The sequence below is a fragment of the Lissotriton vulgaris genome, chromosome 7, assembly GCF_964263255.1.
Source record: "Lissotriton vulgaris chromosome 7, aLisVul1.2, whole genome shotgun sequence".
Taxonomy (NCBI): Eukaryota; Metazoa; Chordata; class Amphibia; order Caudata; family Salamandridae; genus Lissotriton; species Lissotriton vulgaris.
This window is the reverse complement of record NC_141695.1, coordinates 1681165209-1681178840: the sequence shown is the minus strand read 5'-3', so window position 1 is coordinate 1681178840 and position 13632 is coordinate 1681165209. Positions and strand designations below refer to the sequence as shown.

Sequence of the window (13632 nt, the reverse complement as noted above, 5' to 3'; positions counted from 1 at the left end):
GTATAGGGCACGCCACTCTGGATATCACATGGGCCTCACTGACACCTTCACCAAAGTGTCCACTTATTGGTACTATACGCCTGAGCGAATCCACGAGTTTGACCACTGCAAGACTGATACATGCTGGCGAGGGTGCGGACACTGGGGTACACTCACGCACATTCTCTGGGATTGTCCCCTTTTAACTGTTTATTGGAAGGAAGTACTGGATGACATTGATTCTAATTTTGGCATAGAACTCCCGCGCTTTCCGGCGTACACCCTGCTAGGACTTCCGAATGATCCAATGTACCCCCTTAAATCTAGAAGAGGTAGGCAGATCGCCATCGCCCTTGGCTCTGCCGTACAGAACATCTTGATATATTGGCGCACTGACACGGTACCCACGGTCACGGGCTGGCTCCATAGACTGTGGCATGTGCTGGGTATGGAGAAAATGTCTTTAGTGGCGGCTGGGGATGTAACGCAATTTAATGACCTATGGCAACCATTTCACTCACTGCTGCTTACAGAGTTCAAGGAGCTCACTTGCCCGAGATACCTGCGTCTCCTGCGGCTTACGAGCCCGTTGGCGACGGACCACTAAGTAGGGTGAGGCCCTCCTCCCCAATCACCTGGAGCTTCGAGGTGTAGGTTATTGGTTTGCAGCGCACTGGACAGTGGGTGGGGTGGGTGGGGGGGAGGGTTGGGTGGGGGTTGTGGAACGTTGTGGCGGGGGGGAGGGGTGTTTGCATTAATATGTTGTGTCATGCCGATTCTTGCTTTTTTCCATTTGCCGATTCTATGCTGCTGTGTACCTGTTTTGGTGTGTCACTACATGAATAAAATACTTTAAACACAAAAAGTTTATTTTTTATATTTGTGTGTGAATTACATAAAATATTTCATCATTCATTTGATAAATACTTGTTTCCATGATTGGTTTAATGGTTTAGGTGTTCTGATCATTTAAATTGCTTAGGCCGGGTTCCCCTGGATTCCAATAAGGACTCATTGGAGGTCCCCAGATTCCAGTAATGATTAAGATAATGTCCACACAAGTCAAAAGGTTAAGAAACACTGATTTAGCATATTCCGCAGGGCTTCTCAGCTTCTTCGGGCAACAAGGCACTGAAAGTGAAAATGCAGTTTCACGACTCTTTCTGTGGTTCAATATCGCCACCATCAAATTCTTTGTGAATAACACTCCGAACTGCAATGTTTTTTTGTAGGCTAAATATGATGTCTTTTTCAACATGTGTAGGCAGTGCATCTTGTCTTTACTTTCCAGAGCGTTTGGTTCCCAAGTAGGTGAGATTTACTTGTTAGACACTGGCCCATGCTAATCAAGGCGTCACTGGCTCTCACACAGTTTCACTTACATGCTTGTGTGATAAGCTATTACATTCCAATGAAACAGAAAACTGGAAGCAGCAGAAGGTAACAAGGCATTTGTATAAATGAACTCAAGTTCCAAGACCTTCCTGTAACCCAACAACTACCAGAGCACGTTTATCAATGTTTATGTGTATGACATTTGACAGGAAAGGAGTGGTGATTCTGAGGCATAAAGTTACAAATGGAGACACATCTAAAACGTGTATCAAAACTTAGTTTAGCTGCATCATTATGTTTACCAACCTAAGGAAGATATATTCTATTAGCACAAATAGGCTAACCATCTGTTGCAAACTCAGAAATATCTAAGACGTAGGTGTGATAATGTGGATGGAGAACTTGAAAAGGGAGTTGTAAAGCATCATACCTTCGCTCCTTTCTTCGTTCGTCCATTCGCTTGTCCAAGGCTGCATAGATTGCATCTGCTTCCTCATCATCCTTTTCATATGGTCCACTCGAGAACAGACTGCCGGCATAGCCATTGAACTAAGTAGAAAGTCATAAGCATTAAATGAGCTTAGCTCACATGCCACAAAGAGTCCTCAAGTCTTTAAAAAATGTCAAAACAACTTTGCCCTTCAACCGTGCAATCTAGTTATACAGTTATTTATGCACATCTGTGTCACTGCTGTGCTCTGTTTTTCCTACTTCCCTTAGGAAACACTGTGCTCTGACTCATAAGAACTCACCACTGGAAGAATCACCCTGTAGCCAGGAACCTAATACCTTGTTAATATTTTCTACTTCCCGTTTGAACAGAAATGTAAAAGAAGCTGTTTCACTTTAGGTACGGTTAGTGGTTTTAAGTAAACTATTGAAGAGACCACCACCCCCGCCCCCCTGGCAGAAAGGGACAAAAATCATGGGTGAGGAGGACCGCTCGCGGTATAATCATATATAACTTCAAGTATTTTCCTCTCAAAGAAGCCTTTAATTGCCAGTATCATTACACCTCGTTTCAGAGTTACCTCATCATAATTGGTGTCATTGAGATCTTCATCATCATCGTCTGCCTGGTTCTTCTTCATCTGGTCCCCAACAGTCCTCTTCCCGGGTGGGGCATGGCGATCATCCACAGGGTCATTAGCATCTCGAGCAGGACCAATATCAGACCGTGTGGTAAAGCCAGTAGCACTGAAAATCAAGATGGAAAGAAGAGGGATTGCTATTTGTCTTGTAGGGATACAGTTCCTTCGAGGACATACAAAGCTGAGGACGCATTATATGGCGCAGCTGCTGGGGACTCACAGCAGACAGCTTCTGTACTGCCTGCCTGTGGAACCACTTTCAGAACACACCCGCACCATGGGAAACTTTCAGCTTTTCAAACAAGTAATGAAGACAACCCAGTTGTAGTTCAGATGTCCCTTTAGTGACCCTTCTCCCCACTTTGTAAACACTTGCATGCCTTAACTGGTTTCAGAGTTATAAGAAGCATTATCAAAGCCAAGAGGTCCCACCTTTGGGACCTACTAGCTTTGGCAATGATTTTAACTATGCCGCACAGCATCCCTAATGCTGGGCAATATGGGTTTTAAAAATGAAGAATAAACAAGCACTGGCGTTGCCAATAGGTCTCGCAGTAGGAAAGTTGGAGCTATTGGTTTTGTAAATGACATTTTATATTTATATATCGTTATTGGCATTGTCAATAACAATATATAAATATAAAATGTCATTTACAAAAAAACACGGCAAAAAATGTTAATCAGTCACTAACCAGTGAAGCACAGCAAAAAGTGGGGGTAACCATAGGAAGAAGACCCTACTCTCCTACAGTGAGGTCTTATCCTTCATATTGCTCCCTTTCTGTAAACAGGCCTGTAAATCTTGTTCTTATCTAGTCACATTTTACTGTACATTCAGACTTCAAATTGAAAGCGTTTATAGGTAAGAGGAATGTATGTTGGCTTTTTTTTTTGCAGTGTTGTAATGCGCTAGAATTTTTGCTATTTAAGACCACCATAACACTCAAATCGGGCTCCCCAATTAGCTGCCTCTCATGTGTATACTCCGTGTGCCCATTCTGGGTGCAGATTTAGAACTCATGTGGCACAGTACATAAAACAAACAGAACAGGTTCGCTCACACAATCTCCTGATCCATATGTGCATAAGATAAGGGCTGAAGTCAGAAACGCTGCTATAGGATTAAATCTGGATATGTAATACCAAAGTGCAGCAGTGCTAGCAGACCAGGTGCTTTTTGTCCGAGATATGTGCAGTGGCAAGGATACTGGCACAGGTAATCGTCCAAACTCTGTTTTGGTCTAGAGCCGATTTATTTTTCACCAGAGTACTTCTAGTAAGAACACTACTGTGCAGAGCGTTGAGATAGTTATCAATGGCATGTCTCACGTGTGCCTGGCAATGAGGTCCCACACTGCACTAGGCACTGCATAGCACCCTAGGAAACCATAGCACATCTCACTGTGAGCATAAAGCCTCTATATCACATGCTGCAGCTCATAGTGCAGTACAGTCAGACTAGAAATCATCACGGAATGTACACTACCAGCACTTTATACAAACATGAGATGTGTTTTTGAAGCCCGAAGGGCTCATCTAGAGTTTGGTGTCAAGCGATAGTGTGCTGTGCCCAATCCAGTCGGTTTAAAGTACATAGTGTGCATAACGCAGACTGTCAGCGCTTCCAAGAATATAGGCTGGATTCGATAGACCCGTATACACGTATGTTCACGTGCACTGTGCAGTGCATCCGAGCATGCACAAAGTGCTTGTAAAACACTGTAACAATAGCACTCGCTAAAGCAGCAAATTTAAGTTCCATGTGTAAAAAACACACATGCATATTTTTGCCACGTGTTGTTTTGTTTTAATCTTGTTTTGCTATTTTAATTTTGCTACACAACAGGGGTACAAATATTTTGCTTAGCCAAACACGTGTTTGCCAGTTAGGCTGTTAAGAGGAGCCAGCAGGGGGTTAGCGGAGGAGGATTTTGCCGAGGAAACATTGGGAGGTCAGGAGTAAATAACATTAGGTGTGAGAATTCGGCCAACAAATTATTAAAGAGTATTGAAATCACTAATAATTAAAAAAGCGCTATGACAAGGTCAACGTTGGCTGTCACACAGTTGTTTTTTTCAAAGATTTTTTTTTACTTTCAGCCATGTTACAACATGGCTAAGAAACATTGGCTAAGCCAATAGAAGTCATCAATGCTCGTTACGCTACTGCCCATGGCATCTCCCCTTTACTCAAATAGCCCCTCTTTACAACCATGAAGGAAAGTTTTCCCCCAGTCTACCAATGACTGCGACTAGGAAGACAAGACGTGGTGGACATACCCAGATAATATATCTTCTAGTAGTCTTCATTACTACGAGTTGAGATCTTACATATCACTGTCCAGTCCTCTACTATAACCCAGACTTGGAACCTTTTAGGGTGCCGAGTCACTGAAGAGCAAGCGGTGTCCTGTGATTTTGGGCAAATCATTTGAAATACAAGCAGCAATCTCAGAGGGGTAGTGGGGAGGGGTGAATGGCAAGGGAGAGACGGCACAGGGTGACTAGGCTACCATGAGCTGGAAACAAGACGCAATGGTGAAAATGAAAGCAGTGTCTTGTGATTTTGGGCACTCAAGCGGCGATCTCAGAGGAGTGAAGGGGTAGGGAGAGAACGCACTGAGCGAGCAGAAAATAAGATACGATGGTGAAAATGAAGGCGGTGAAGGGGTGGGAAGAGGCGGAACGCAATGTGACTGGAACAGCATTTGAGCTTCTACAGGACTCCATCTGGCAACATTTAAAGCAATGAAACGGCACCAAACATGCTGTGAAGGGCGTGTGATAAGAGCTGCGGACGTGGGTGTTTGAGTCTCGGCATCGGCTTAACATCCTGTAATTTTGGGAACATTCCTTAACATACAAGCGGTGATCTCGGAGGGGTAGTCGGGCGGGGTGAAGGGAGAGACAGCAGAGGGCGAGCAGGCTGCCACAATCAGGAAACAAGATGCAATGGTGAAAAGGAAAGTGGTTACATCGTTAAAAGGTGCACAGCCTCCAAAGAAAAACAATAAATAAATCTGCAATGCAAATGCCAACTGAAACATGAACATCCTAGATGTGATGGTAAAAAGTAAAGTGGGCACATCGTTAAAAGGCGCACAGCTTCCAAAGTAAAACAATAAATAAATCCAAAATGCAAATGCTCACCGAAACATGAAGCACAGCGTCCGAGAAGCAGGCGCTGTGCTGATTCACCAGAGGAGAAAAACAAGAAAAAATAAACAAGGAGTGTGGCAAATGGCCGGAGGGAAGCCGGATGGGGGCGGGAGAGCCTACGAGGGAAGCACACAAGGGAGACATGGGGGAAGCTGGTAATTAGGGGAGGAGAAGCCGCACAGCACACGCTGGGCGAAGCCCTTTGATGTGCTGTGCGGCCGTTAATGCGCTTGCTTGTTTGGTCACGTGATTCACGTGAACTTAATGAAAAACGCAAAGCAAGAAGCCCTTGGTTTGACGAGGATTTCGAGCACTTGAATTCTCGCTCCCTCAATGCGCTTGCGCGCATTGTAGGTCACGAGCCCTAAAAAAGCTCATGTGTCAGGCTGTATCATTTTGTAGGCACATACACCTGCCTTCAAAAGAAAAACATGCTTTTTTATATTTTGTTTGCAGATTCAAGGTTGGACATGTAAGCAAAAAGGAAATAAAGCAGTGAGCGGGTATGCAGAATCAAGGATTAGGGAAACAACACAAAGGGCACAAGTGGAAGGATCCAACACAGAGGGCACTGTGGGAAATGCCAATGTAGGGGGCCAAACAGATGATGTACTCAGTAAAAGCATACATGGGCACCAAGGTGGAGGGCTGGGAGAAACACCTGGGCAGAAAAAGAGCAGCACCAGCAAGCGCGGCAGAGGGGGCGAAGTAGATATGGGCAATAGCTTTGAAACCAAGGCACTCTTGTAGAGTGCTTGAACAAAACGAGAAAAGGAGAAGAGTGCAACGAGAGCCCAGGAAGGACACAAGTAGTGTATCCATTTTGAAGAGGAGAGACAAACTCAAAAATGAGAACAGAAAGCCAACACATACTAATGAATAAGTAGTAAGCAATTGAGACTGATAATAAGCCAACCAATGGCAAGGAATGGGCAGCCCACGGCGCACTAACAATATGTCTCGCAACAGATAAAGCATGCGCTGTCTAATAGGTAGGACCTAAAAATGGCAATTGACAAAAAAGAACTCACCCATTTTCTAAAATAATGACACACACAAAAGACCAAGCATCCAGAAAAGAAAAATCAAACTCTACTACCATAATGTACAAATAATAAAATTTAAAAACATTAGCAAATCAGCTGCCCTCAAATGTGTTACTAAGACCTGATTAGGATCTTGGCGGATGGGAGACTCCGTCACAGACGATATTCTGTCCACCCTATTACAAGTTTCATAGGATATAATGAAATTGTAATTTGGCAGACGGGATATCCGTCACGTTTGTGACGAAGTAACCCTACCCGCCAAGATCGTAATCAGGCCCTTCATTTAAAGAACAATCACCAGTCTACTATTGGAAATCGCTTGACTGTCTCATGGTCTAAAATCATCTTGATGTCCTGATAAATCCTGCAGATCAGAAACAGCTTAAAACTGGTACCATTGCTGCTTCAACCTAAAATTCAAACACAACTGCAATCTGCGCCTAACCGCTGGCAAGTGTTTTTCCCTAGGAGGTTCTCCTAGTGGAGCAGATTATCCTATTCCTGCTACTCCTCGTAGGTAAAGAAGTTGTGTTTTCCAAGCGTGTTTGCTTCCTTAAATTCCAGGCATTTCTCTTGTGCTACAACACTATGCTGGCTTTTCGTTTCCCCAATTGAATGGGCAAAAAGGAATTCTTTTTTTGTTCAATGTTTATAATTCCTGTTGCTTCACCACTCTACTGTATTCTCAGGAGGCACTCATATTTAACTTTCTGACCACAGTGCAACTCTCATCTCTTCTCTACTATGCAGCAATGTGTCCTCAGACGTACCCAGTCAAGTACACCATTGTTTTTTAAATTTCACCTTTACATTTTTTGGCTTTTTACTCACTTGTTCATGTAGCAGTGAGAAAGCATGTTAAATGACAAACTAAACTACAAATGCTCAGATGCAATCCCACTCTCTACACAAAATTGATCCAAGGCTTGCCTCTCCTTTACAAAAACATCAATTGGCAGCCTTGCCTCGCCGTATTAAATCTAAAGCAGTTACTTATTCCTCCAGAAGAATAAACATCCATAAGCTGAAAACATTGGGAAACCTGCATGTTATCTACACCGTACTAAGATTTGAAACTCTTAAAGAAGATTTTAATCATAGCCACTCGCATTACAATGATGAAAGGAAAAAGAAGAGCCAAGGACTTAAAATATTCAAATGAAATTGTTAAGATTTTTTTTTTTTCTTTTAAGTTTTGCATTTTTGGGCCCTAAAACGAGCTGAAATTAGAAACAATCAGGAAACTGCCTTATAACAGGTCTTAGAGCAGTAGCCTACACAAACTTAGGTGTGTTCGCCAAGGAAACAGGAGAAATCCTTTCCAAATATCTATCTATTTCTAGTATTTAGCAATAGAGAACCTTTAAATGAAACGCACGATGAAGACCGTGCGAAAGTAAAGGAGGATTATTGATACTATGCAGGAACAGGGCACGGTGGCTCTTTAGTTTATTTGAAAATGTGATGTACCCAATTGAATTCCTAAGATCATAAATTCAGAAAGACTTCTTTAAATCTCACGGAACAAACAGCTTAAATTCAATTGCAGGACACTTTTTATGCAGACAAAATACGTTTACATATAAAAAAAAATGAAAAAAAGAACAAACGCATAAAAATATGCTTAGTATCATAAATGCATTCACAGGAGAAGAACTGTGCTTGCAAAACATAGAACCAAGACCCAATTTTTAGTACAACAAACATTTGTGACCCACCTAGCTTTAATGGACATGAGGCGAGGCAATTTTTTTAATATAACAACAACAACTGTTTGCAAATGTCAAAACCTTGATCATACCTTCCATATCGGACTGTAGCCAAAATATTAATTTGCCCATACAAGTGCAGATGGTGAACTGCAGTAAAGTCTGGAGCTGGAATACTTTGAGAGTGGGGTGCTGGTTCTGCAGCATCTGTTCACTAAAATCACAAGGCTTCTAAGAAATCTTGGAGTTGGTACCAGTGATTTAACTCATTTGAAAAATCAATTTAGTAACAGAGCATGGGGTAATGCCTCATATCCATTTTTGTTTTAAAACGAAACCCAGTTGTGAATTTTGGACTCCATATACTTATACTGCAGTTTGGGGGGCGTGGTTAACTGCTGAAGATGGCGGCCGCATAGACAAACAGCTCTGGACCCGGGGTCTGGCATCTCCTTCAGATCGGCCGGCTGCACAAGTCATCGGCCCAATCTGGTGTAATGCTGTTACACTATCCCGAGGGGCTCATATGGCAGAACGAGGAGAGCTCTTTGAGTCGTGAACTGACGGCCAGGGCACAGCCTGCACAAAACGGCAACCCCCTTCGCACCCGGAGTTCAATGAAAACCGAAAATCAACCTGCTCGACTCCACTCCCAAGACGAACCACTCAGTGATGTCTCCGGATTGTAGTAGCCGACGCAAGGATATTACTACAGCAGAAGTTGGGCGAGACCTCTATACAAGCACATGGAAGCAGCTGTCCTGGAGACACGTCCTGTATAACCGCCCATCAGACCAGGCATTTGGCGAGTGGCAGGCTCCACCTTAAGCCCGGCCGGCACATCCCCCGGAGGTACTCCGCACTCTGAATCCGCCGCACGGCCTGCCACGAGGTACTTCACCGGACAGCGCGTCATGCGAAAAGAGAGAGTGAGGGGTCCCCGGAGGGAGATTGTGACCAGGGGCAACGGCCTGCCCAGCCCAGGCAGTCACTCTGAGCTGATCCGGTGAATGAGCTGCCTTGTGGCCATGGTGAGGGAGGAGCGGAGGTGCTGGGAGGACCGGTCCGGACCGCGATAACACTGCTGTGCTACTGGCTTGCAGGACCGGATCCGAGAACTGGCTTAAGAGAGGGAAACACCATCCTCAGAATCCCTACTAGCCCCACTACCACCACTGTGAAGGCTCCGCCAGGATCACGGGGAGCCCAAACCAGATTCTAAGACTCAATACCGGAATCTGGCTCACACAATAGACTAAGGAGCCGGTTACCGCCATACAGGATAGAGATTCTGGGCTGCTGGGCGCGCTGGGAGACCACTTCTAAGGCAGCAGAGACTGTGATACCCCCAATGAAAGTGAGACAGTCAGAAGTGGTCTTAGAAGATCATCTGTGTGGTCATAGATTGTGAAACTAAGCTCCATTAATGCAGCAAAGACCACCGAGAAGGAAGCTTGGAACCTAGATCCAAACTCCAGCAGGACTGCTAATTGGGGGAATACACACCAGGCAGCCCATAATGCAGGCTCCGCTGAGTCTCTCTATGTACTTCAAGGACCATTTACCCGGTTCCCCAGAGTGTGCAGCATAACTCTTTCTCTTCAACAATGTGGGCTACCCGGGGACCGCTGCCTTCAACCATACACATTGACCAACAGTATCTGGCTCACCTATACACCAGAGACCTAATAATTGGAGACACTACACCCCCCTATGTTGAATGCATCCGGTAAAGGCAGGCAGAAGTAGAAAATCAGAAGCACAGCACAGGCTTGCAACCAATAAAGGGTCAAATCAACCATAAGGCCGCCCGACACCCAGGCTCAATACATTCAAAATAATTCTTTGCTGAGCAATTCCTATAACGTATATACAACAATCTTTCTTCAGTCCAAAATTATTTTAGCAATTGCCCACAGTATTTTGGGTTTTAAAGTGTCCAACTTTATATCCAAAGTAGTGTATTCGCCTTTATGACAACACCAAGGTATGTTGTTACAGCATCATTTTCATTTATTTCAATTCTGGTTTCCATCAATCAAAGATAGCAGCCAACACGTGTTTCGTCTGGCATTCATATCATGCCTTTCGACTTCTTCAGGGCTGCAAGCCAAGAAGACAATAATATTTACGATTCAAAGTATAACACACTATTTATATTAGAAAAGTAAAGAAAAAGGTACACCCATGTGTAGGGTCAAGTTCAAAGATATCCATGTGACTTGTACTTAGGCCAAGTTGAAAATCACCCGGATATGAAAGTGCATACCCTGGTGTAAAGGAAATACAAGGAAAGGCCCACATGTACCAAACTTGTCAGAATTTAATAAATTAAGAAATTATATTACCAGAATAAGTGTTCTGCAACTAAGATTTCCACTAATATAACCGTAAGTAGTACCATAAAACGACAGAAGACAATCCTTAGCGCCGCCAGTTATGGGAGCTTCCACCATCTGAGACAATGTTAAAGTTGATGGCGTACTTACTCTAACAATCGTAAAGTACAATAGAAAAAGAAGAATCCTCAATTTTGTCAATCCACATTCATAAATCAATCGTAAGGCCGCCCGACACCCAGGTTCAATACATCTACGAAACCCTACCACGCATTCCACAAGAGGTTGCAAAGGAGCAGGCTGTAGGACAATGGCGCCGACCTAGGGAAAGCAGCTAGATCCTGAAGGGACAGCACACTTAATCATAAACACTCTCCCTGTCAGCAGCACTATATGGCGCCTCCGACCGCAGGCTGATCACAAACTGAGAAATTGGATATAATACTGCATGAAATCAAAGACTCACGCGCATCGATGGAACAACAGCTTGGTTCGCTAAACACCAAAATCACACTAATTAGAGGAGACCATAAGAAACTGGCAGACAAACAAATCACCTAGACTTAACCCCCTGGCAAAGAGATAGTAGAACAACTTAAACATCAAGAATTGACACTTCAGGAAATAATGGGAGATGCAGAAGGACATTCACGACAAAATAATATCAGCATAATAGAGCTGTCTAAACACAGTGAGGGCCAGAAAACTACCTTATATATGGAATCCAGGTTGCAAACAGTAGCGAGACCAGGTGAGTTATCGGAATATTTCTGTGTGGAAAGGGCGCACAGAGTTCTATCAGGAGAAAAGCACATGGGTTGCCTCCTCGCTCTATAGTCGCACGTATACTTAACACCTTGAATGCTCATGACGAGCTGAGCTCGCCATGAGCCACGGCGCTCCGGTGCTCATGACGAGCTCAGCTCGTCATGGCCCGTGGAACGCTCAGGTGCGGGGAGAATTCCCCCGCTGTGCTGAGCGTTCCACGGGAGGCAATACACCTGTGACGAGCTGAGCTCGTCATGAGCACAGGAGCGCAGTAGCTCATGACGAGCTCAGCTCGTCATGAGCATGGGGGCGCTGTGCGCGCCCTCTCCCCCCAGCACAGCGGGGGATTAACCCCTGCAGCGAAGGGGTTAAATAGAGACCTAATCCTACAAACGGCAACCGAAAAAGCACCGATCAAACATGACAATGCACAAGTCTCATTATTCCCAGATTACACTTTCCAGGTCCAAAAGAAGTGTGCTTCCTACCAGGGAGTCAAGTAGCAGCTTTGATCTCTCAATTTGAAATATGCACTCCTCTATCCCGCAAAGCTCCAGATCATCCACTTCTTCGACACACCAACAGAAGCAATAGAGGCAGCCCTCCAACAAGACACGGAACCTAGGAATGGGAAACTTCCAACGAGAATTCGGCGCCCAAAATCCAGAGGGAAGGATGAAGACCTAGGGCCAACACCCAAACAAATGCTGGAGGGGTAGCGGTCAGCCATATGATCGGCAGCCACACTTTGTGAACCACGGAGGATTACAAATGATGAATCTTCAACTGGTGATACGGCTCAATAGGAATCAGACATCAGTCAACCGCTCTTCACATCTATAACACCTAAATGACTTATTGGACTAACAAGTGGTAACACTAAAAGATCGCTGTGACCCAGCCCACTCCACGTCATTATTATTACTTAGGATGGTTAGTGTGGCCAACAGCTTCAAATGCATGTCAATTACGTATTTTGATTACTATAAAAGGTTTTACACAAAGTTGACCTGATCCATACTTCCCACATTTGAATACAGTTACCACATTTTCAGTGGGTAAATAAGGTCAGCAACGGTTGGAACATTCCACACTGGCGTATGTGAAACAACACCTTTCTCATTTGTCAGGTGACATCGATTTGGCTGATTTTCTTTTAGGTCCAAAGTCTTTATTTATTCCGCATACAATGACATTTGGAAACTGTCGCAGATGGGAGCTGCTGTGCTTCTCTGCCAGATTGACCAGGCAAATTTAGAAAAAGTCCTTGCAGTGGTGGATAACAGCACTGATCCACTGTCTTCCCGTATATATTCTTTAGATAATGTTGTATCGTCTGTCATTGACATTGTTCAACATGAGTGTATGTTTTGTATCATGGTCAAAATCAGTTACGTTCTGTAATTTAGTTTGCTTGGACTTTGCAAACACTAAAAAATTGAAATGTACCATTGGATTATTTGAATGCTTCAGCACTGGTATTGCCGTTTAGTTTGACTGATAAACAGAAATTGATGTCCATGAAAGATGCCATATACACATTGTTACATAGGGAACAATTAGAACAGTTACTTTCGGTAGCCGAGAGTGATTCAGCTGCATGAAGCATCATCCAGTTGGGAGATATGAGCCCCATAGCAATATTTAGATAAAAAAAGATGGCTGTTACCTTTCAGCTACAGATGTCGGTGCACTGATAATGAAGTTTTTCTTACAGGGGAGGACTGCGATTCCACAGTAGGACATTCCCTAGTCTGTAAACAAGTCATGCTTCATGGAGCCTGTAACGTTTCGGCCCCTAATTTGGCTTGTTCTTTAAGAGGTACCCCTGTCCCAGCTATTATTCCCATATTAACTTTGCTTTCTAACAGTAGTTATCTTATTTTGAATAACCACGACTGCTGCGGCTTGAGAGCTGGCATTCCGTATATAGTAACAGTTTCTCCACGAGTTACATATTGCAGCAATGTCCTCTTTCCACCCCCACATTGGATTGTAGATAGTGCGCTTTGGCCTTTCATACCAACTTTGAAAACGGGTTTCAACAAGCTAAGCAGACTCAAAGCATTATTGTTCCAAGAAGAAGTTGCTCTCACTTCAGCCAGAGAGGGGAAACAGCCTTTACAACACAACTTTTACCACGCAGTGCTTTTACATCGCAACTTTTACAACGCAAACCATTACAACGCATTGCGCTGGGGGG

At 44.0% G+C, this 13632-nt stretch overlaps 1 protein-coding gene across 1 annotated transcript in view; it reads right to left on the bottom strand.

Moving 5' to 3' along the window:
• PRPF6 (pre-mRNA processing factor 6) overlaps positions 1-13632 on the bottom strand; it is a 214455-nt gene that overhangs the window by 176850 nt on the left and 23973 nt on the right. Inside the window, exons 2-3 of the mRNA XM_086932789.1 lie at positions 2346-2511; positions 1745-1863 (exon numbers count right to left, since the gene is read on the bottom strand). Of these exons, the coding sequence (XP_086788915.1) occupies positions 1745-1863; positions 2346-2511 (285 nt within the window). The remainder of the gene's footprint in view (positions 1-1744; positions 1864-2345; positions 2512-13632) is intronic.